At 40.0% G+C, this 24,665-nt stretch overlaps 2 protein-coding genes across 2 annotated transcripts in view; both read right to left on the bottom strand.

Annotated features, from left to right (window-relative positions):
* The window catches only part of IPP (intracisternal A particle-promoted polypeptide), a 6,149-nt gene extending 6,000 nt beyond the window's left edge, over positions 1-149 (bottom strand). Inside the window, exon 1 of the mRNA XM_010006692.1 lies at positions 29-149. Coding sequence (XP_010004994.1) covers positions 29-149 — 121 coding nt within the window. The remainder of the gene's footprint in view (positions 1-28) is intronic.
* A 9,724-nt stretch (positions 150-9,873) lies between these two features.
* Positions 9,874-21,414, bottom strand: LOC104396690 (riboflavin-binding protein). The gene is made up of 6 exons (XM_010006550.1): positions 21,381-21,414; positions 20,391-20,540; positions 19,592-19,691; positions 18,350-18,478; positions 13,841-13,952; positions 9,874-10,232 (listed from the first exon to the last, which is right to left on the bottom strand). Exons 2-6 carry the CDS (start codon positions 20,527-20,529, stop codon positions 9,996-9,998), a joined length of 717 nt encoding a protein of 238 aa, XP_010004852.1. The 5' UTR covers positions 20,530-20,540; positions 21,381-21,414; the 3' UTR covers positions 9,874-9,995.
* Positions 21,415-24,665: the final 3,251 nt, after the last annotated feature.

The following is a 24,665-nucleotide window of genomic DNA, read 5'->3' as shown; positions in this document are numbered from 1 at the left end:
AGTGCTGGGGAGACACGACGGCCGCCACCCGCGTGGGGCAGCCCCGGGGATGGCAGCGGAGAGGGGCTGCCTGGTGTTGCCTCAGGACTGTGGCAGCAGGGCCGGCCCACGCAGCCCCTCACAGCCTCATGCCGTATTGGGGCCTTCATCCCGGCACAGATGTCAATCACAGTGCACTGGTACCATGTGGGCCGCCGGGGTCAGCGCCGACCCTGAGGCGAGACGAGCTCCCGTCTGAGGCTGTGTGAGTCCCTGAGTCCCTGCATGCCTGGGCGCTGAGGGCTGAGCGTCACGTACCGAGTTACATGCACGTGGTCACTTGGTCCGGCAGGGCTGGCACTGGTTCTGAGAGAAGAGCATCCCTCCCGAGTTTTCCACAGCTGTTCCAGCAACATGACATGCAGCCAAAGCAAAAAAGCAGTCAGGGAGCCTCTTGGAATGCTTCCATGTCTATTTACTGTGAGACTGGGAAAGAGAAACATGTCTGCTCACAGTTACAATGGTCATGGCCCCTCAGGCTTTTCTCATGATTCTGCGTTTCATTGTAATAACTTCTAAATGTGCTCCTAGGAGGAATCTGAATTGTGACACTCTCTGGGGACTCTTTGTTTCTTCATTCATCAGCATTTCATTCCTGACGGTAGAGCAGTAAAATTACCTTTCAAACTGGTCTTGAAAAAATACCCATAGAAAATATAAATCTAGATAGAAAAATAAGGTTTCTGCAAGCACATACAGTTGGATGCATGCTGATATAACATGGTATAAATTTTAAGCTAGGCTGATAAATGCGCTGAGAGTTTTCTTTCACTGATGAATCAGTAAAAGAAACCAGACCCCTCTCACACTGACATTTTATTCATCGGAAGTGGCCTGTGAGTAAAAGGCTTAGAATTCTCCTAAATGCCAGTGGCTCAGGCTCTGGCTGATGTCAGCTGCTGGACACTTGGCCAGTACTAGGATTTCACACCGTAGTGCCAAATTTACAGACAGAAAATAGCGTTGCTGATACTGCTAATTTTGCCCTGAAGGCCCGTCCTATACTGTATTAATGTGGTTGAACGGTTCTGCCTCCAGAAGAGGGCACTGCTTCAGCATGTTTCTTCTGTAGCCACACAAAATCGGTACAAGATGAAGCTCATCCTGCCATCTACTATTGTTCATCTCCCAAAACAAGTAGATTTTCATGAATAAGCCTCAAAGTACATTTGACAGTGTGAAATTGCACTGTAATGAGGAGCCCGTTGATTCACTAACATCAAGAATGACAAGTCATTGCAGTGAAGGAATTAAACATGTCTTCAATTTTAATTGAATATGCTCCTAATATGGTATTTGCCAATAAGCCAGCTGAGTGCTGTCTGATACTTAGGGCAGGTGACAAAAAAGGCATGCCCTGTGCTCCTCGGTGTCCACTGCTCCTGCCTGCACAGAAACACTGCTGTCACTACCAAAACCCCTCAGTGAGAAGAATCTCACAAACAAGGTATTCAGGCTTTCTCTTGAAAACCTCCTGTTCTGTGCCAGACTGCCATGAAGCATTGCAGTCCTCTCTCTGTGTTATCCCACAGATGCCAACGGCTGCTCAGATTTCCCTGTCTGAACGCTTATCAGGAAAACCTTTCCAGATGCCTGGAAGACGTTCTGCTGAGCTGAGTAAGTTGTATGTGCTCATTCTCTCAAATCCTGCAGATGGTGATGTTTCTACAGCATGATGCATTTGGAAACTAAACAAAAATGAAAAATGGGTGGCTAAAAGGTATTGTAGTCTTCCTTTGTTACAGGAAGATCTTTGTTAGGTCTAAGGTGCTTTTTTCTGTTTGATTTTTTTTTTCCTTTTTCTGAACTCTATAAAAGTGAAGGGCTTTTAGTCACAAAAAAGCTAAAAGATAAATAATTTATTTGAAAGTGCTGCTTTGCCTTTCTGCCTCTACTCTGTCACACCTATATCTTTGAGGACCATTTTGACTTAGTATTCAAGCAGCGTCCTTACCATACTCAGTTACTAACATTTTCTCTTTGAGAGGAGATGTGAAACTCAGGCCTTGATTATCTGTAGGTATGACAAACCCCATGGGATGTTTTTTGGTAGGTAGCCACTTTCCATGGAATTGAACCAGAATGTGCCAGGTCAAATTTCTCCCCTAGTTTCAATGGGTTTGAAATCTTCACTTTGCGTTCCAAACTGTTGTGCATCTCTGTCTGCTCTTTGTCCTTTGTGCAAAGGCATCTGCTAGAATCTTTCAGTGGTATGGTCAGTTGCCATTTTAATTACTAATTACCTTTTGTAGTTACTACTTTTATTTTAATGCACTTGACCTATCAGATGAGAGGTGTTGGACAGCCTCACCAAAATGGAAAGGTCACAAAACCTTCATAGGATACGACTATCTTTGCTCCATTTCCATAACAAGGACTTGAAACCAAACTTCTCCTAGGGAAGGCAAAATTGTAGAAGTACAGATCTACCAAGAGTTTATGAGGATGAGAAATATCTTTAGTGCACAAAGCTACATTTCTTACACTTCCAAGGCATCTTCTCTCTGCTCAGGCCTACGTTTGCCCAGGTGTCCCATTTACTCTGGATGCCATTCCATGCCCAAGGCAATGATGCAGATCAGCAGTCTCTGTTGATGCACAGGTTAGTGGAGCGGTGGTGTTGTGTACTGCATGATGAATTTGTAGCCCTTAGTAGGAGTCAGATGAGAGAGGCTGCTGGAGTTCCCACTCGTGAAACATGGAGTAGAGAAGAGGCTCCCTGGCTACTTTCAAGGTACTACTCAAAGGCAATGGTGGTTAAGCCATTATCACCCCAATGGGACTGGTTATCATGTTTACTACTCGGTCAAAAATCTCTAATGAGCTACAGGCACTAGAGTCTAATTACATACCTGCATAAACCTATTGTCAGCTTACGTGATACTTTAGCTGATACTTGCTTTTTATGTTGATACATAAGCTTTAGTGGATGAAGAAGCTTCCTTTCAGGTCTGAATGTTTCCCAGCTCAGCAGGTAAAGGCATTCTGCTTCACAGTGAGAAAACACATTTTCCAGACTTAAGCCGGGCATGAGAACACTCTCTTTTGGCAGGTCTGGACCAAGCTCAGCAGCTATTGCCTTCATTTCCATGAGGGTTAATAAATCCTGGTGATTATGTGTGTGTGTGTAGGGTGGAAGTCTGAACTGGAATTGATGCAAAGATGGAGAGCAAGAGGGGTACCCAAAGCTATTGTTTCTGCACAGGCAGCCCCAGGATATAGGGCTACCAGCAAGATGGTGATGGCTCAGTGTGTCTGTCAGCTTAACTGTTAATGACTGGGGAGACGGTAGAGCTCATGGAAGTGCCATGCTGAGTGATTATTTCTCTTCTTTTTCCCTCCCCTCTTCATCTTTAGAAGCCTTTGTGAACTTTTTTTATCTATTTAGGAATTTGTAATTAAGTATTTTTATCACTTTCACTGTAATATGGCTTCAGGTAAGGATGATTTTAAGGTAACTGCTTGATACCAGACTTGTCAGTCCAGACAAGTTCAGCATTCTTGAACTGGGTATTGAGAAACTCCTTCATGTTGTACCCAAAGGTGCTGAGAAGTAGGCTGTGCTGGAGTCCAGCTGACTGGAGTGGAACCCTCCAATGACCAGCTGTGCCTGGGGAGCCATTTGGTAGGCAGGAACAATGGGGAGTGTGTCTGAGCTGCAAGAGCTTCCAGAGGGAATGTGACATTCCCAGTGAATAATACACTGATAAGGGCTTGTGATTTCAGGAGCATGGGCAATATTTCACTGCTGTGTGCTCCAGGCTTCACCTGCACAGTAGTGTAGGCAGGTGATGGGTGTATGATAAAAAGTAATAAAAAAAGCAAAAAACTTTTTCAGTCTAAAAGCATTCCCTCGCGATGAAAGGGTTGTGTCATTTGACCTACTCGAGTGGAGAGGTTCATGTTCTGGGTACAGTTACCTAGCAGAAAGTTTGGAGGAATTCCAGTGAAACTGGGAATGTTGTGCAACATGCATGGCTACAGTTCCACACCAGTTAGAAGGTTCTTGTGTTTAAGCCACAGATCTGGAGCAATTCCAGGCAATTTAGTTTAAAGTAAACATCCTGGATGTAGTGTGTCAGATTCTAAGACACTTGTTTTAGTATTTCTCATTTCTCCTGTGGGAATAATCATTCCATGAAGAAGGAAAGTGATCTAATGAGAGAATTAACTCAAGAGCTTGAACATTGAATTAATCACAGCTGTCTGAGAGGGGAACCAAGGCAAACTCCACAGAGAGCTCACTGCATTTCCAAGGAAGGAGGCCAAAAGAAGGCTCAGATAGCAGTTGGCTATCAAAACAGAGGCAGAAGAGTTATTCTTTTAGTAGCTAAAGGGAAGCAAAACTGTGTAGCAGAGAGAGTTCCCATCCTTCATTTCTCTGAGAAGTCACATCTCAGTAGTACAGGAGCACTGCAATATTTTCTTGGAGATGTTGAAAGCGGACAGATTGTTGGGGTCTCATCCTCACTGTGTCTTCACACTTATCTGAAGCAGATGATTGATTTCATAGCTAAGCTTTCTTCACTGCTGTCTAGAGTTGTTCTGCAGCTTCACACTGAATTAGACCTGCTCACTAAGGTGAGCACTTTATCAAAGGCACAGGTCTTTTTTGCCAAAAGGAAAAATGAGTTGTGCTTGAGAATTATCAGCCTTCAGGCACGTGGGACTTTTAGACTTGCCATTAGTAAAGTTTGGCAATGTTTCAAATTGTAATCCAAATACTAATGCTTTTTGGACTCTTTATTTAACTCTTCTAAATTGCTGTTTTCCCTTGGATGATGAAGCAGAGTAAACACACAACAGACCCATGAGCTGTCTAGAGCATGTGGCATTTTTTAAAATAACTCCCAAGTTATGCAAACCTTTTGAACAGAAAAAATAACCAGGGAATGTGCATAAATTCAGCTAATTTTATGACCTTTATTTTATATAGTCATTAGGTATGTACCAGGAGCACGTTTGCTCTCCCAAAAGGTATTGTACTTGTGTTGCCCAAGGTTGTGAATTGATTTCATTGAGAAGATGGTTAGAGTTAAACTTTGCCTGATACCCACCACATTCCACAGCCTGTGTGTGCAGTGGGGTCATTCCAGAAGCAGCGCCTCTGTGGAATGTAAGAGTCGTCATGAACTTGGTGAGTAACTGTTAGTAGGATGTCTGCAGGTCCTGCATCTGCTTGCTTTCTGAGTCAGGACATCCAGGGCTCTACACATACTGCAGCCTTAAAAGATTAAAACATCCCCAGAGTAACATTTCAGCTGTAAATGGTACAGGTTGTTACTACTTGTCCCAGCTCCTTGGCTGCTCTGCTGTTCCCTTGCCATTTATTTCCTGCCATCAATTTACCTTTACTCGGTGCAAGTATTTTTCATCTCCCTTTTCAGAATTTTACCTTTGGGGTCTTGGTCTATTTCTCTGGTTAGAAAGATAGTTTTTATTCTAATTTTGTCCTTCAAAGTGCTTGCAAAGTCTTTGCTTCATTGTCTGAGTAAACAAAAGTGTTGACCAGAATCAGAACAGACTCTTTGGGATTCCTAACATGAGAAGTGTCCAAATTTAATGACAACAGACTCATAGTATTATTTTAATATATTTTTAACCAGTTGTGCACACCTCACATTTCATTTGCACTTTGATTTTCTCAGTTTGCTTATCAGAATGTCACATCAAATGTTACCAAACCCCTTAAAAAGGCATATCTCCTCTACAGCTTTCCTGTATTCTGCAGGCTGGTTGTCTCTCAGCAAGGGAAATTAGCCTGTTTTGGTATGATTTTTCTTAAATAATCTTAAAATTACTTTTATAATTCCATTATCATTCAAGGTGCATGGAAACACATTGTTTAATAACTTGTACTCTTCAGATGCTCAGATTTTTGCAATATTTAATTTAATAAAATCTCCTTTATAACTTTTGCATAATAACTTTTGCTGAAGGATAACCTTACAAAGCACAACTCCATTTGCAGTGTGAAATAAGACTCTGAAACAGAACTTGTCCATGCTAGTCCTAGTTCTGCAATACTTGCAATGATCAGATAAGTTTCTCCCTGACTCTCTCTGACTGACTCAGTTTGCTTCTCATTACTTATTTTCCTCTCAGGTATATTTTGAAGATTAATGAATATTTATAAAATGCTCTGAGCAAAACCTGCCCATGAAAAATGCAATAGAAGTTGAAAATGTCATCAGTACTGCTGCATATTATTTTTTTAAAAAAAGCCATACTGCAATCAATATCCAGGGAGAATTCTGAACTACAAAAATAGAATAAGGACTCTAAAGGTACTACAGGAAATTGTGGCTGACACAACTAAACTGAAGGTGAAAACAACTGAGTAACCTGACAAAGAAAGCCTTGCAGTTCTGTTGCCTTGCAATGCCCAAGATGCAGTGGGCAAGTTTTGTTAATTATGCTTAGTATTGAAATATATGCAGGATAAGATATTTGTATTACAGAAGGATGATGAAATCCTTTTCAGTCCGCAAGGAATTAAAGATGAGGTTCATCTTCATAAGTAACATTAATAATTTTAAAGCAGCAGGCTCAGATAACCTATACTAAAGAGCTCTAAAAGAACTGTCAAGAGAGATCTCATTTGCAATAACTCCTGGTGTCTCAGTGAAATTTCAGAAGACTCACAGCATTGTGCCAATGTTTAAGGAAAGAAAATTAAATAAACAGAGCAAACAGGATGACCCAGCTAGCTGTGTTATGGTTAACGTGACACCAGTCCCAAGTACAACAGTACAAAAGCTGATACTTAGCCAGGTAGTAAATAAGTCAATAATTGGCAATAACTTTTATTTTTATCAATATTGTCTTGTTGATAAATCCAATTTAATTTCTTGATAAAGGCTGTAAGCCTGTTTCCTACAGATAAGTGTAGGAACATATTTCACAACGTATGTCACAGAACATTTGATCTACCATTGTGACATGTTGATAAAGATCTTAGTTGAGTCTAGTGTCACTAAATGCAGAGGCATTTCAGCTGTCTGGGCCAGCTTGGGTCCAGAAGCAGGGCATGAGCTTTTGAGCTGTGATGTGTTGCAGGCACTTACCAAACCAGGTCAGCATTAGCTAGGAATGTCTGCAATCATGGGTAACTTGGATTGTTCCTTTCCCTAGTTCACCTTCATGCTGTGTTGTTGCAGTCTGATTTTTAGTGATTTGTGTTATTTTTAATTTTGCTTTATCTGAGTTACTCTGGCCTTGCTGTAAATGTAAAATCACCACTGAGAGCATTTCTGAGTGATACAGAGATTGTCTAAGAGTTAAGTTACTGTGAGTATAAAGCAGCGAGACACAGCAAGCAGTGGCTTTGGAAGGCTGGTCTATTTACATGAAAGTTTTGTAACACAATCAAGTGCCAAGCAATAAGCCTAAGAGCTAAGATCACAGTCCACACCTCTTGGACCAGGGAGCTGTATAGTGGAAAAGAGTAACACCAAGAAAAAATGAAGAATCATAACATATGGACGCTGAAGGCATGCAAAGAATTAGAATGATGCTTTTGTAGACAGGGGCAGTGCAATGAGGGAGAAGTGAGTAGAGAGGCAGGGACAAGGTGCTCTCTCTGTACATCACCCTTAATACTGCCATGGCTTTGATTTGTAGGATTTAGGGAGGATATTTATGACTGGAGAAGGTACAAAGAAGAACCATAAGTAAGATTTAAGTGGAGAGGAAATGTCTTATAATGACATATATAGAGCTGAGGTAGAGCCAGTTGCTAAGAAGCAATTTGATCCCGTGTATAGGCTGCAGAGCAGAAAAGCAATGCTGAATACTGAAGAGCTCTTTAATAAAACAGGCTTTAGCAAAGACCAATGGCTGAAAGCTGAAAGAACAAATGTTAAATTACTGATAATCTTTAAGATTGAGGAAACAAATTACCAGGTGCATTGGACAATTCTCCATTATTTTGAGTTTTAAATCAAGACCAAAAGTCTTCCTGCATGGTAACTTGTAATTGAATAAAACATTGCTGGATCAATGAAGGAATGATCAAGATGTATGGGACAATTTCTATGCTAGGGACAACTGAGTAGTTCTTGACTTTTTGGCTTAGAAAAGAGAAGACCTAGTGGAAATACAGTAGCTGTGCACAATTTATGGGGTCACAAAAGAGTTAAATGGTTTGCTTAGGGTACATAATGAGTCAGTGGGAGTGTTACCAGTAGGAGCTAAACAGTCTTTGTCCCTTAGTTGCTGTAGGATCCAGTGCTGCTACATGCAATAACCTGTCTCATGGGTTCCTGAAACTAAGAATTGAAGATTTGTTTGTTGAGTGTGGTTTCAAGAGTAATTTAGCCAGAGCAGCAAATAAAGTGGAATGGGAAGAAAAAGAGCAGAGACACAAGCAGAAACAGTTGTGCTATACTTAACAAAGAACATGAAGGAAATCTTTTGGCCATGGTGATATAGAAAAAGTTGGTGTTATGGCAGTGAGAGGGGGATAATTCATTATTCAATTCTGAGCATAGCAAAATAAAAAGCAGGAAAAATTCTGCTCTAATTAAGGTGGAATAAAGAAGGACAAAACAGAGCAGAGTTTGTGAAATAGGGAGAAAGGGACTGTCAGAACTTTACAGAGGACCAAATTCTTGTTCTTTCTTTTCAAAAAGTAGAACTGACAAATTGAGTTAGCATAAAATACAGATGTGGCAAAATACAATCCTGTGCTGGTAGGAATACAGAAATACAATTCAGTGCTGGTAGGAATTGGTCAATTGTTAAATATACTGAGAAGCTGGTTGGAAGAGCATGACCTAATGGGTCTAGCATTAAAATTGCAGCTGTGTGAAACCATTAAAATAAATAAACAGCCTAGTGAAGAAGGTGTTCTGGATTTTTAAGATTCTCCTAGTGCAATAGGGTGTGCCAAGTCATTGTTTTAACTGTGGGCCAGATCCTTAAGAGCTATAAGGTGCCTAGCTCCATAGCAAGCACTAAGATTATGCTGATTTTCACAATTTGGTAATCTGACCCCCCAAATTAAAGCCTTCTCATGGTTTCCCTGGTGATACCACTATGAAAGGCCGTACAGAATGGCACAGACCTATCCACTCTGCAGCAAATGCAGAGGATCTATAGATGCATAAGTGAAAGCAGGATTTCATTCAGCCTTAGCTCACAAGTCCCTCTGGGACTGGTGCAAATTTTGAGTTTACTTTGACTGTAACGGTGATGCTGGGAAGTAGAATTACTGATTGAAGAAACCTAATTGGGGTCCTCCCTGGGACTTCTGTTTGTCAGAGAACATTCTGTTTGGAATCATTCAGTGGGATTAATTGCACTCAAAATTATGCTTCGAACTCATATTATAGGAGACTTTTGTGCTGCTGGTGTTTAAAATGAAAACCCAGTACAACAGATTGTGAGTACTGTTCACAAGCAATAATGGATCCAGGGATTTATCTAGTACACCACATTCTTCTCTTTTACAAGTATCTTTTTGAGATGCAACATAAATACATTTTCAGTGGTCAGTAGCGAGGCTCACTGACCTATTTCTGACTGCAGCATTTCTTCTCTACCTGAGAAGAGCCTGGCACAGAGGAACTTGTGACAGGAGTGCTGTGTGTCTGTGCTAATGAAAGGTTTGGGTTGAAGATTTGGTTCATGACTGGCAGGGCTTTCCAAAGGTTTCTAGTTCTCACTGTTCCACCTTAAATGAGCAGGAGCTGCCTGTGCCTCTCCTCTTTGAAAGTCAACCCCTAGATGTTACCTTCAGGCTTCTAGCTGTTCATTTCAAGTCACAAGATTACACCTGTGCTAACCTGTCTGGGAGCTTTGTGATGCAGATGCAAAAACATCAGAGAAAGATTAATATAACCAGCCATTGATTTATTATGTTCTAGGAAGTAAGGCATAAAGCAGGCTGGCGTGATTCCCTGAGCCCAGCCTCCATGAAGATTTCTCTTTTCCTGACATACATCCACCAGCATTTATCTTGTCTGTTCCCCGTCCTCTCCCTGTAGTTTCTCAAACTTCAGGAGTTTCTTTTGGCAGGCATGCTCCTCACTGCTGCTGATGCTGGAGCTTTCCTCTGAGCTCTCAGAGAGGAGATACTTCAGTGCCATCGTGTCCTTCTTGTTCATTTGCAAGCAGAGGCAGGAGGATTCGCTCACCTTAAATGACTCCCCCCACATATTCTGGCACATGTCAGTACCATTTGCATACATCTGTGTGTCAAATAAGAAATGCATCAATTACATTTTAAAATAATTGAGTTTAAATCTCTTTGTATTAAATCGATAAATATTTATAACCTTAAAAAAATTGGCACTAAGTTAAAAAAACAACACAGCCTGCAGTTATCCACTGTCTTTCTGTGTGCCATGCTTCGTCACTTCTGAGATATCTTGAAATGTTATCCAGTCCCACTGCTGGTAAAAGAGATTTGCCTGTTGTGAGAGCAAGTGATTGCACAAAGTGCAAAGTGATCAACAGCCAGCCCTTTGTTTCCACCCTGGGGCTGGCAGCCCAGCTAGCTTTCTGGGTCTGACAGACCAAAGCTGTGTGTGTACAACTTGTAGCATGCCAGGACACTCTGACATATCTCAGGATCTGAGGGGTGCTGAAGGTGCCAGACGGAGTGTTTTGAATATGGGAATCTTCCTATATCTACAGGTTAGAGGCAGCCCAGTGGCGTCACAGTTCTGTGGGATCTCACTGTGCATGCTGCAGTGTACATCATGACTGGGCAAGACCTCACAAAAAAAAGGGATGTAACTTAGGAGTTTTCTTCAAGCTTCCTAAGTTCTGTGTCCAGCAGAGCAGTGGCCTTTCTGGCTCAAGAAATTGTAAACTGAAACTTCTTGTACTGTCTTCAAGTGAACATGCCCTGTTCTTGGTACTAAGTAATTTTGTAAAGCCTGTGCCATAAGATCTGTACAATCACACAACAAAGGTATTTGTTTGCCCAGCTCACATTGTGACAACCTTCTGTCTGCCCAGCTTGAGTTTGCCTAATGAGCATTAGCTTAGGAGATACCATGTCCAGCCCCAAAGTAGGCAGGACATAATTGTTATCTTGCCTCATTTCTCCATGTGTTTGTGGTTAAAGTATAATCTTTTCTGTTTCTGTAAAGGAAAGTTTAGGTACTCCTGGAAGCAAAGCTAAGAATGAAGTTGGGGGTAGGAGTGATGGCAGGAGCAGAAGCCTTGGGAATTAAGGAGTGGGAGTATTAATGACTGAAACAGTGGATCAGATAGCAGGACTGCTGGGCTCCATTGCTGACAGATTCACCTTGACCATGTCATCAGCATTTCTCTGAAAGGAGCTGTATTTCATCTGTAGTAGTACAAGGAGTCCTTGCACATGATGCTGGTTCTATAATCCTACAGTGTTTCTCTTAGTGCTGTAATTTCTGGATAGTGTCCTGGTTTATGGCCATTGTCAGCTCACATGAAAATCTGATGCTGTGAATCTTGGAGAAAGTGCTCTGTGGATGGGAGATTTCTACATGTAAGCTTCTCTGTGTGTAAAAAAAATATATTTAAAATTACAGATTTAAGTCTATTACGTGGAAGTAGGACTCCACCTATTTTCCACAGCAAGATCTTCTTATGAGATGTCTCTCTGTCTCCCAGCATGCAAAACTATGTTGTCCTGTGCAGGAAGGCAGATGAGGAGAAATAATAATAGCAACAACAACTTTTGCCTTAGAAATGTATCCTTTGTGAATATATTATTCACACTATTCATACTCTATTCCAAATAGCCCCAAAGGCTCTCTAGTCTGTAAAACAGCTTTTCAGCTCACACCATCTCTAGCCAGGGCTTGCTGATGGATGCTGCAGTAGTTGGAGGAGGAGTGTGGAGATTGGCTAGTACACTGGGAGCAATGCAGGGTCAGAAATGAAAAGGTTGCTGCATCTAGTTCTCAGGGCGGTCAGATGTCAGCTGTTTCTTTTCCACTATTCCTATGCTTTTAAGCAGCATTAGACATTTTCTTCCAGTTCCAGTTCCTGTACAGTTCCTGGATTTCTACCTGCTTTTAATCAATCAGTCCAGGAAGTATTAAAATTGTCATGTGGGATTTTTTTGGTCTGTCATGCAACAGACATGGCTATATTCAATTCTTGTGTCCCACAGGTTCTGTACCATGTTTTCATGCTCTTTTGCTTAATAAATTAGTGATTTTATTTTGACCTTCTTCCTAATTCTGCTTAAAGGTCAGAGCACAGCCAGAATGCTACAGCAAACAAAAAATGCACACAGCATGTTTACTAAACATGCCCCTAAATTAAAGGATTCTGATTCTTCATCTTCTTGGAAATGTTCTAGTCTGTGCATTAACATTGCTTGGGGAGCACTCAGCTGGAAGAACAATGACAAAATGTGTCTCGTTTTAGCCAGGCTAAAAGTGGCTACGATCCATTGTGCATTCTTAATATTCAGCATTTGTTCCAAATAGTCCTCACAGCCACTCGATATGTCAAATGTAGGGCTGCTGATTGCTTCTCCATATGGGCTGAGAGTGAGCTGACACTGGAGAACCCTTGGTGCTTCTGGGTAACAGCAACTTTCTTTTCCATGAGTTGAGTCCAAACCAAGCGAGGCTAGTGTTTGTATATCATGTAATTTTCATATAGGAAATGTGTTTTTTTCAATTTCTCTGAAGAAGCTTCATCTTTATTCTTACTTACCATGCAAGCCTATTTTTGGTGAAAAACATGGGCAGTTTAGGGTGTGGTTCCATGTAGTATAGCAATAGCTGCGCCTGGCTTCAAGTGATAAGACCTCTGGATTTGCTGCATGTTTTTCCCTGCAGATGGTGTATTTTCTTCAAGAAATAAGTACAAGGGAATTCAAGGTAAAAAACTCCTATCTCTGGACCAGGGAGAGCTTGAACAGGGACTGGGGATTGTTTACAGATATTATAATTTCATTTTTCACTTCATCTGGAACTACTGATGATTTAGCACATCTGGAAAACTAAGCTATAAGTTTCCACAGCTCATTTGTTTTTTGGCCACCTTCCTGAGTCTGCTGATCAGTGTCACCCTTGCAAGGCAGACAGCAATCCTGCACTCACTGGACTGTGACTTCCACTTATATCAATTGCTGAACTGACTTCTGGAAGCACATGCACTTGAACTGAATTCAAAAGAATGAATCAGGGATCTCTGTAAGCCTTACTACTAGTCCCTAAGCACTACAGTTAAATTTAATTTACTTCTGCAATTTGGACAGTTTTCATGGACTCAGTGAAGTTCAACTGTTAAAAATATTCAAGTAAGTTTTGCAGTTTAGAGCTGTATTATATTGTCCTGATGCTAAACTTAGTTGACTCACTGCAAAAAGTCCTACCTGACTCTTGAAAGGTCGGTAGATCAGGTTCCAGGCAACCTTGCTCCTGTAAGTCTTGTCAGTTTGCATTTTATACACTTTTGCACATTTACAGTGGTGTGTAAAGCCTCACATTATGTAAGGAACCTTATAAAATGCATCTCAGTGTCTCTGTTGTATGAACAAAGCTCATACATGTTTTACTTTATAAACTCTACAATGGTTAAAATACCAATCCTGCTTGAAATCTGTCTCACAAGTTACATGAACAGTGATTAATTACATGTATCTATACTTAGAGTAAGTGATCTACATAAATATAAATGTTTTAAAATGTATGTACTTTAAAAGTTTGATCTAGGCATGGCTTTTTGCTGAAGCAAAAATAATTAATCTGATAGCATTTTACACCCATATATTCAGGGGAAAAAAAAGAAAAAAACCCAAAAGTCTTACTGCCATTTTTTTCTGCTCCAGTTGACCAAGTTTTCTTACCTCACTGTATGGAATACATTTGTTCTTACAGTGGTTTACTCCATTTTCATCCCATTCCCAGTCTGTCAGCCAGTTACGAACACATATGGAATCATCTTTGCAGGCTTCATACCTTCATGGAGATTAGTGTGGAAGGTACAGTTATTTTTATCTTTTTTTTTTCAGTGGACTCAGATTCAACTCAGATAGTCTACGTGGGCTATGCTAGTAATGGTGCATAGTTGCACAGTGCAGCTTAGCAACAGATCTTCAAGAAATGTGCACATTATCTTAGCTTGACATATACATAAACTCTGAGCTGGCCTGGAAGACCTAAATCCGAATGAAAACTAAACAGTTCACCCACCACATTTTATACTCACAGGCTTAACTAAAGGCCTCATGTTCTGGGGAGCAACCCTCATTCAGGCAGTGTTTGCTGCTTGGTTATGTTGGCTGATGTTACCAAGTGGAGGAAACTGTGGGAGGGAGTTTCATGAATGCTGCTGTTCAATATTGTGACAGCACAGGAAGGCTAAGAGTGAACTGTCACTTGAGGGAGAAGTGGGGAAAGTTTGTGTTTATTAATTAATATTGGAAAGGAAGAAAGATATTTTCTGGGCAAGGAATTGCTATGAGGGACGTTCACTAAAATAAGGAAAATCCATAATAACAAATTCACATAAACTACTAGGCTATCAGCCTCAGAACAATGTTTTCAAAGAAGTTGAACTTGAAGTGAAGCAGGAAAGGTAACAGTCTTGTAGGGCATAGAGTCCAAAATGTTAAATATAAGTTATTTTTAACTTGTAAGTGGTAATGTAAAAAGAAGCCTATAAATGGCCTGGAACGAATATGGTATGCAATGGGCAGGCCTATGACCTGAAAGATCTCATGACTTTCCTTTATCCTACATCATTTCCTTCCACTTCTTTTTGTGTTCTACTTTTTGGCTCTTACTCTTCTTAAGGATCACTTTCTGCAGATCAGTTAACATCTACTTAAATTTAGTCTCAGTGGCTTCAGGCAAACTATTCACACAGGTAACTGAGTGCCAAAACCATGAGGCACAGCTTTCAAAAATTTAGTGCAGTTCAGCATGGCATTTATAATTAATGCCCTTAGATATATTTTGTAACTTTTAATCTTCAGGGTTATGTTTTCAAAACTACTTTACTATCACGAGGGCTGCAGATGTACATTTTAAAATGAAATATGAGATTGTCATGTGGTCACAGAGCTACAAGAACTAGGTAGACATTGCAATGCATTTCCACATGCAGAAAGGTAAGGACATGCACAACTGCAGAACCTTCACATGGGCTTTCTGGGTTTTTTGGAGGGAGAAAGAGCAGTAACAGGTGGAGGGTAATCAGGGCCTGAACTAAACAGCTCTGGGGCAGGGGACATGTATTCTCATGTTCATCCATGAATTTGCAGTCAGAAATGGGCAATGAGCAGCCCCTGGGGCTGAGAGAGGGCAGGACTGCTTCTTCTGAAATTAGTGTCACCTTCAGTTATACTTTTCAAATTATTAATATGTATTTCACAGTTCTGCTGAACTGGGGCATTCATGCTATGCATCTGTTTTCCTCAGGAGTCTGAATTAAAGATGTTTATGAAAGTATTTCTATTTTTATTAATTATTATCTATTGAGTTGTCAGATGAGATGTTTCCTAGTTATGATTATTGCCTGTTGTTATATATGCAGGTAGCAAGGCATAGCTCTATTGTAAAGAGCTTTTCTTTATCCCAATGGAAGTAATTATGAAGCTAAGTTTATGAAAAGCTAAGACTTATGAAAAGTCTGATTTCTGCTGTCTGCAAACCTGTAAGTGATTTCTTCAAACATCAATTGAAACGTGTGAGAAACATAAACATAAATACTTAAAACATACTTCCCGAACACACTGCTTTCCTATGCACTATGGGCAGGATATTTTTTTAAAGCTTTTCTTCCCCCCCTCCATTTTTTAGATTTGGCTGTTTCTTTTTGAAAGGGCACAGGGGCCTTTCACAGGTGGATCAGAAAATGGCTTGTACATCGCACTCTTTCAAAAGCAATAGTTTTAGGGCTAGTGGGAGCAAGGAATCCTAAGACAATAGGAAGAAAAGGAAGGCCTCAAGCTAGTCAGATGGATTTATTTGAAATGAAGTCACTGCTCCTTCAGAATCCTCTGCACATTTCTGGCCACAAAGACATACAATATGCAGCAGACGTGGCACTCACGGCATGTAGAGAAAGTAGGTCACATCACTAGCAGTGCTACTGCACGCTAAAGGGACTCCAGTGAATAGAACATGAAAAAATGTTAATTTAAATCACCAGAAAGAGTGGGAATTCTGTCCAGGCTCTTTTCTAGCCTCAGGCCTTAAGCAGGGTGAGGGAATAGGTTTGACATTGGCATTAGGCAGGCACACAAGCTAGCATGCATGGTAATGGGTCATCATTACATTTTTGATTCAGGCCAGGCATCTCTGACGCCAACAGGGGCAATAGATCATTGTTCAGTGCTTGTTTAGAGTACAGCCTGCTCTCTGCCAGGAGACTCTATGCTGGGAAAGGGTCCATTTTTTCCTGACCAGCAGCTCTCAGTCACACACACCTAGACTCCCCAACAACAAAAGTTAAAAATACCATTTACCTGGAGGTTCTGGCAATACCCTGGGGACTTGGAGGGTTTTGCTATGTAATGTTGACGTAGTATATACACTTTGGTATAAATTTCATATATGCCAAGGCTGACTTAAACCAGTTCAAGGATGCAAACTAAACTTATAGTGTATATTTTCCTTTGTCTTTACACTTTCACTGGATATGGCAGTTGAGTGATGTCTTTGTGTGCTACTTATTTTGGGATACATTTGTTTTAATATTGGTATCCTATTGCTTTGCCTGTTAGATCTATTCTGAAGCTCAGTGGCATCTCTTCACTATCCAAATGCTTTCAAATTTTGGTAATATTTGGTTCTGACCTTTGAGATTCTGAGTACTGAGGCAAATTCAAGGTCTGTCTTTATATTCAAGGAGGTCAATAATCTGGATTCAGCTTAGAAGATTACAAAAAATTTAGGAAGACTGCACATGGCAAATCTGTTCCTGAGGCATATGGAATTTACTAACACAGAAAGGAAATTCATCACTAGAGGAAGCTCTAGGGAAGCTGAGAAACACATCAGTCCTTCTTACTGTCTTCCATTACAAATGCAATCTGTGCTGCTTATTTCCTTCTCTGCCACAAACCAATGGAGACATATTTAAAGAAAAATCCTAGCAAAAAGTTGCCCTGCATACATGACTTGGACCTTGGAGAGCAGATGAGAGTGAAAATGAACCCATGGGTCAATAATATTCAAGCTGTGTAACCACTAGGGAAAACACCTCACGGAGAGAACCTAATGTGTGTTACCACATGTTCTGTGTTTTCTTTGCTTCCAAAAAAAGCGCTATTTTATAACATTTTTTAGAAGTATTAAACCACTTTTCTGTGATTTTCAGAGCAGCCTAAGGGATTCAGACATTCACAGCCTGTGTTGTGTGTACTTACGCTTCACACCAATCTAACCACACAGACAAGTTACTGACGTTACTGGGCTCAACATTCATGTGGCACTGACTGAGACAGATACGTCACGTTATCACATGATTTAAGATCCAACATCTCAAAACAGGGAAGAAGGGAGGGAAAGGCGAAGTGTGCTGGATATGGACCACGGAAAAAAAAAATCTCAGTACCCCACCTGGGTATAATACTCCTACCCCAAGACAGGAAAGACAGGTGCTGGGTTGTCCCATTGCATACCTTGCACTCAAAAGTAATGTGATTCCCTGATAGTGTATTTTGGAAAACAAAATTAAATGCCATGATGCTTGGTCATTGCTCCTAATATTTTTAGCATTACTTAGCTGGAGGTTTCTCTGAGAATCAGACTTTTAAAAGTGATTTTAGAGACAGGGATGATGGAAGGGAAATGCCAAGGGTGAAAAATCAAGGAATTTAGCTAATTTGTTGGATGAATTAATAAAAAACATACAGGAAGTGGCTGCTTTAATGATCTTCTAGTGTCTTTTATACATACAAAAGAGATATATTATGATCAAGTATTTAGATTTAAGATGCTAACTGCATAAATGCTGACTCAGAGACTTGGACTTCTCAAAGGGGGGGCAGATCCTCCCTACTGCTAGTGCTTGCCAAGGTAGTGAGAGGTCCTTTGGCACATCAGGCGGTTCTGCTGCCACTGCACTGCATCCTCATGGCGAGCAGGACAGTGCTGTCCCTGAGACACTGAGCTCTGTCAGAGTTTAGTGACTCCATTCTTCCTTCAGCTCCTGTCATTATTATTTTGGGGAAGGTTGAGTGGAGGAAAAAGTAGAGATGGCAAACAAGAAATGAAGAACAACAAGAGAAAAGACATAAAGGCGGTGCAAGACCATTGAATTTTAGTGCCACTTGATTGGGAGATTCGGGCTCACGGTCCTTAACAACAGGCATATTAGAAAAACCTGGATAAAAAGGTAAACCTACCAGTCATCACAAAAGCTTTCGCACAAGGGAACGGACTGAATAGCAGCAGTGTGGTTGGGATGGATCCAGCGAGTGGCATGTGGAGAACACCGGTAAAAGCACTCGATTTTCTTTGTGAAATCTTCACAGCTGTGGTGGGTGACAAAAGCCACAAATAAGCCTGTTTCTCAGCATCAAGGCTCAGCTTTCTAGGCCTGCTTTGATGTTGATGCAATACTACAGGTCAGGAGGAAAACATAGAAAAGCATCCTTTTGCTCAGATTATGTTTAGGTTCCAAGCTCATTCCTTTGGCATCGTGTACAGGCTCCAACTGTGCAATCACCATAACCAGCTAAGGAGTACAGAAATGTTTCCATGCATATTTCAGCCCTATTTGTGTAAGCTTTCCATAAACTTTTGAAGCCTTGAGTTTTCCTGGCAGGAATGATTTCAGGCAATAATAAAATGTAGGTTAAAACTATAGCACAAAACTCCTGTACTGTAGCCTCATGATTTCACTAGTCTTTAGATTTTCTCATAGCCCAGCTGAAGTTACTTAAAAATGCAAACTGGTGCTGCTCTTCTGAGAGTGGCAGGCAATAGCTGTTACTTTTGCACATCTGTTTTTGCTTAATTGTTTTGTACTTTCATTCTTTGATTTCTATAACTGGCCATGTTTCACAGCTCTAACATCTAACGCAGTACTAAAAATTGTAATTACGAAGACATTCTTCATGGTTACAAACCCCACAGGACTACAAGAATTTTTATTCTAAATATTCAGAAGTTTAGTTTCTGGCCTTGTGAGTGTTCTGTTTGTAAGATGTAATCATCTAGTTGATCTGCTTTCTAAACAAAGGAAGAAGCCTGCTCTGTGCTCACTAGGGGTCACCCTCACTGGTATGTGATGGTTGCTTTGGAGCGCTATAGAGGTGTGGTTGTTACCTACTGGGTTTATGGCTTCTTTGCATTGCTCAGTCTGGTCCCATACTGAAAGCAAACTTGAAAAAATACAACCCTTTCTTGATAAAAGGGCATGAATCCTTAGGATTCATGGGCTTTTGTGAGAGGAAAAGAGCCAGAGGTTGAGGTGTTGGTCAGGTACAGAGAAAAGATTATGGGAACTAGACTGTGTGGCATCATCTCTAGGGCAACTTAGGGACTGTCCATCAGCAGCTCCATGGGGAGTTACCCCTAGGTGTGTGGCTGCTACAGCATAGATCTGTTGAACCAGGACACAGAGAACATGAAAGATGACTTACGATTGACTGAGCTGCCCACATCTGTTCCAGTAGCTGTTGTTTATTTTAATTACTGGGGAATGAGCCAATTGCTCTGTGAAGTCCGCATGGCAACAGGAAGCTGATAAAAACGAAACAGAAATCTTGCAATAAGGATTTTCTTTAATACTGTATTTGGAAGACTCAAGATGTGAGATAAATCTGTTTTGGTCCATAACAAGATGAAGTATCTTAGTACTAACTGTAGGATATACTCTAGCTCTAACATTTTTGGTTTTGGAAGTAGCAGTGTAAATGCTAGGTGAGCTGGACTGGTATTAACCGTGCTTTGTCAAGGTGTGCCCAGAGAGCCCCAGTTCTGCCAGATGTTACACCCTGAGGGATATATACTAACTTTGAAAGCTACCAAACACACACACACAAAAGTTGAAGAGATGTTATGAATACTATACTTTACTCACTCTAGAATTTTGATTTTAACCTTCCCCAGTTGGTGTCTGCTACAATTAATTAATTTTTATACTTAATCACAATATGCCAAATACATTTTTGCTCTAAACTTTAAAAAGCAGATGGAACTACAAGAAAAGTGAACTGCATCAGATTTTTTTAAAAGATAATAAATGAGGTAAAAAAGACTTTTGCAGTTAAGTTTGTTAACCAGAATCTTACTCTTGGTTTGCATGCAGCAAAGTGGAGCTTTTCAAATGCAATTTATACTGGACCTGACATATTTTTGAGAAATTAAGGGAACTGCCAAAACAGTGAATACAAAGGGGTACTTCTAGATTATATTTGGCAAAAATTAAACCACTCTTACATTCAGAATATAGAGCACATTCATGCATATTTGCCTCCGGACTTGGCTTCAGTTTGTGGGTGCTCCCTTCCAGACATCCATATTTTTGGCAGGTAGATGATGTAACGACAGCAAAGAGGGTGACAGCAAACCTCAGCATTGTACTTTTTCCTGTATGGAGAAAAGTCTATTTATATCCTTTTTGTCTGGGAGAAGACATAGTGTTAAAAGGAAGGACTGCTTAACAAAAGCTACATATATAATCAAATAAAATATGCTCAGCAAAGATGCACACAAATATTAAGACACACATTCTCTCATTCTCCTTGCTTATAGCTGAACACTTATTCTTCTGCTACATATTTTTGAGGTTTGGTGGCAGGTGATAAAAGCCTTCAATAGTTTACGCAATTTATGAAAATGTCATATTTTTCAATATTTATGAAATTATTTAAAATTTCTTAAACCAACCTGAATTTATCTTTGAACCCTTCCAAGAGACATTCCCTTGCTTCACTAAAGTTGACGAAAAGATTGATCAGTTCTAAAACATGCAGAGTTGTGCTGCACACTTGGAAATTACATGTTTAATACAGCTGCAAGTGAGCTAGTCGTTGTCAGCACCTAAGCTGGATAAATTACAGTGATAACTTAATTCTGTTAAAGCTATGATAGTTTATACTTAAGAATCTGATGCATTATTTTCTGCCTTCTGTAGAGTTTGGTCAAATACCTAAGATGAAAATGTTTTGGCTGTGAAAGTAAAATTTCTTTAAACACAGACTACATATTAGTGAGCTATATAGATAAATCCAGAACCTGCTACATAATTCAATGTAAAATTATTTATACGTGCTATTAATTTAACCTTTCATTCTTTAGTTAAATATTCCTGTTGTATTTTTAGAATAATTTTGGCTGAATAAGGACTGAAGTTCCTCTATGTACCTAGACTTTTCAGATATAAAGAAAACATGTTACTGAAGAAGAAAACTCTTTCCAGTTTCTCACCTCTTTTGCTGTCCTGTGATAGTTCTCCCTGGAACAGGAACACAGCAAATTGCTTTTCTCATTTTGCACTTTATATACACACCATGTGGCATCAGTGCTCCAGAATTTGTTTGCCCTGGACAAGTTCCTTGACCTTTTGGAACGCTAACATAGATTTATCTACAAAGCAGATGCAATGACCAGCACATAATGCCCTTTTATTGCTTGTAAACGTCGACATGATAAAGAGGAAAGTACAAACATAGGTTAGAATAAAAAAAACCAAACAGCTCTGCTATATATCAGAAACAACTAATTCACTGCCTGATTTTTCAATTATTCCTTTTATTATTAATTATTAGATTAATTTCTACAACAGTTTCATGAGACTTCTATCACAGATTAGGACTTAACTGAATTAAAGACATTAAAAACAATGCTTCATACTTCAGCCTGACTGGCTTAATTTTGACTGTAGGTCTGATGGTTTCCTTGACTTACACAGTAATTTTACTGCAGCCCCTGTAAGAGAATCCACTCTTCCTGATTCCCAGGTCTTTGCTCTTGGTGCACAAGATCCCTTTATAACCTGCTGCTGTTTGCTCTGGTTGCTCTAGCTGCCTCATATATACTCTCCAACCAATGTCACAAGCACTACAAGGAACTGCTGCTTGCACCATTGACAGTGATTCCTGGCTGGATTTCATTGTGTGATCTGCTTTATGCAAACACAATTCTGCATTTGAACATAAAGAATTGCATAAGGTAAACATTATGCAATTATGTAATTACCAAATAGTTGCATTTACTGTCATAGCTCAAATATCACTGAGTACTGTAAAGAGCACTACCACTCACTACTTTGCAGTTATTTAGATACATAAGGGTCATGGCATCTGTTTGTTTTATGTTTAAAACAGAACACTGATTTGTCTGATAATACTCTGGGGCCATTATTTACAAACCTTTTTTGCTTGAAAAAACAAACATTGGCACAGTGGAAGTGTGGTTTGAATCCCATCGAACAAACTCACTGAGCATGTTCATAAAACAATCTCTAAAAGCTGTAAGAACTGCTTCCTATTCCAGCTCTAGTAAATGCCTGAAGGCAAAAACATTGCTGGCCTGAAAAGAGCCACTTCCAGATCACTGGAAACAGAGCAATTTTTATGTTCCAGAATGAATTTAATGAAGTCAAGTTTAAAGAACGAAGTTAACTAAGGCAAGTTTAAAAAGGCATGAAGCAACTATAGGAGAAACAGAAGTAATCCTAATGGCCTCTTACCCACACCTTCATCTCATGTGGCTTGATCTAGTGTTGTTTGAAATGACTGGAGCTCCTGGCTGATCTGTAAGGTAGAGGATTCATGTGTACTGCTCAGCATGGGGATCTGTGGATTCATAGAAAATAATGACCACTGTAGAATAGGAGCACTCACTTTCAACACTGTGATGAGGGAATGGGCTAGTCATCCTGATAAAAAACACAGGAATAGTACCTGATCTGTGCCTTGCTGCTTGGTTTATTTAAAATATATGCCTGCTTGTAAAGGTGTAAGCATGCCAGGAGATTTCTTGTAATGCCTCTGTTCACTGAACTGACACACAAATTATATTAAGCTATAGGAAACTGGGATCTCTTTCAGGCTTTGAGAATGAGCCAAATGGGACCACTTGCTGGGAGATTAGGCAGACTTTCTAGCAGCAGGAAGGAAAACTGTCATATGTTTGTGATTTCTCAGACTTGGCTTTGGTTAGCAATAGATTTAAGCAGGCTCAGGCTAGGGAGTTTTTAGAGATCTCAGCTACACATCTTCATCACCTGAGAAGTGAATCTTGATTCCTTTTTCTTCAAGTATTCTCTGACTAGTTATTTTGCATTATGTCTTATACTGAGAAATTAGTTAAAGGAAGTTTCTTACCCTTTCCCATACATTTATCTTGATTTGTTAAAAGTGAAGTTATTTTCAGGTACTCGGTGATGTACTTTGAAGACTCCCACTGCCATTAATTTAAACATTAATATCAGTGCCCTGTAACATTTATACAGCTTTTCAAGAGCTGGAGTTTAAGCATGCATGGTGTCAAGAAAAAGAGTTAAAGCATATTAAGATACTGCCACAGACACCAATTCAGGCACCATAGCAGTAAATTATGATTATCATAATCTGATGATCTAATTGATAGTGGCCTATAACGCTAATAAAAGTATGCATCTATCCAAAACCACAGACACTGCCATACTAGGTCTCATCTCTCAGGCCATCTACCTGAGCAGCTTCCTTCTGGTAAGAGCCATTAGCAGAAAATTAGGGAAAAAATGTTTAAAAAATAAAGGTAGTTGCTTACTTCCCAGCTTCTGGCAATCAGTTCAGTAACTATGTCAGCTGACATCTAATTCAACACAGAGATTCCTTTTTTGTGAATCAGATTTCTTTAAGGACTGAAGTAAGCTTTTACAGTTTTATATTCTTGGTAATTCTGCAAAGCTGATTTGGTTAAGGGAAAAATTGTTTGCACTTCCAACCAGTGACAGTTGCCAGATACATTTCCCTTCTTGGCATCCTGAAAGTGTAACAACAGTGTGACCAGAGGGAGACAGAGTTTCAGGAGAATAAATGAGAACATCTGGCCTGTTACAGCTTTATTAGAGATGGCAACATGTGCTAATGAAATTAATCTGTTTGTTCCTCATATCTCAGTTTGAGCCTGTATGCTCAGAAGTTGGAAGTGATTTTCTTGTTAACTATAACAAGAAATGTAATTAGGAGCACAGGTTGTTATCTGATTTAGTGTCATTCCTGAAGGTCCTTTGCAGAACTGCATTTAAAGATTCAACAAGGGCACATTATTTCATGGTAAGTGTATGTTCTCAACTTTAATTATGTTAGACTTCAGAAGAAAGAGTTCGCTATTCACAAGTCTCTGCTGAATGTATCATGTCACAAGTCAAGCTGAATGCCAAAGGAGGCGCTCCAGATGGACTCAGTCTGGCACTCCTGACTCTGGAAAAAAAAACCTGAGGTCAAATCTTAACACTACTGAATTTAAGGTGTGATTTGTTTCTGTTCCCTTTGGTGAGACTGGGATTTCGCCTTTAATTTTGTCTGTGTAAGGACTACATCATGGCACAAAGTAATAAGGCTTACTTGCTTTATTTGAGCACAAAAATGTTGCTGAGCTAGTTCTTCAACAGGGCACAGGAATGACAAAAGGACCACTAATTTTATATAACCAAGAGACTGAGTCAGTTGGGAAACAAAAAGCAGATATTTGAATGAATAGTAGGTTTAAAAGGCAATCAGA

The sequence above is a fragment of the Chaetura pelagica genome, unplaced genomic scaffold (assembly GCF_000747805.2).
Source record: "Chaetura pelagica isolate M959 unplaced genomic scaffold, ChaPel_1.0 scaffold69, whole genome shotgun sequence".
Taxonomy (NCBI): Eukaryota; Metazoa; Chordata; class Aves; order Apodiformes; family Apodidae; genus Chaetura; species Chaetura pelagica.
Note: the sequence above shows the minus strand (reverse complement) of the source record. Positions and strands in the feature narration are given on the sequence as shown.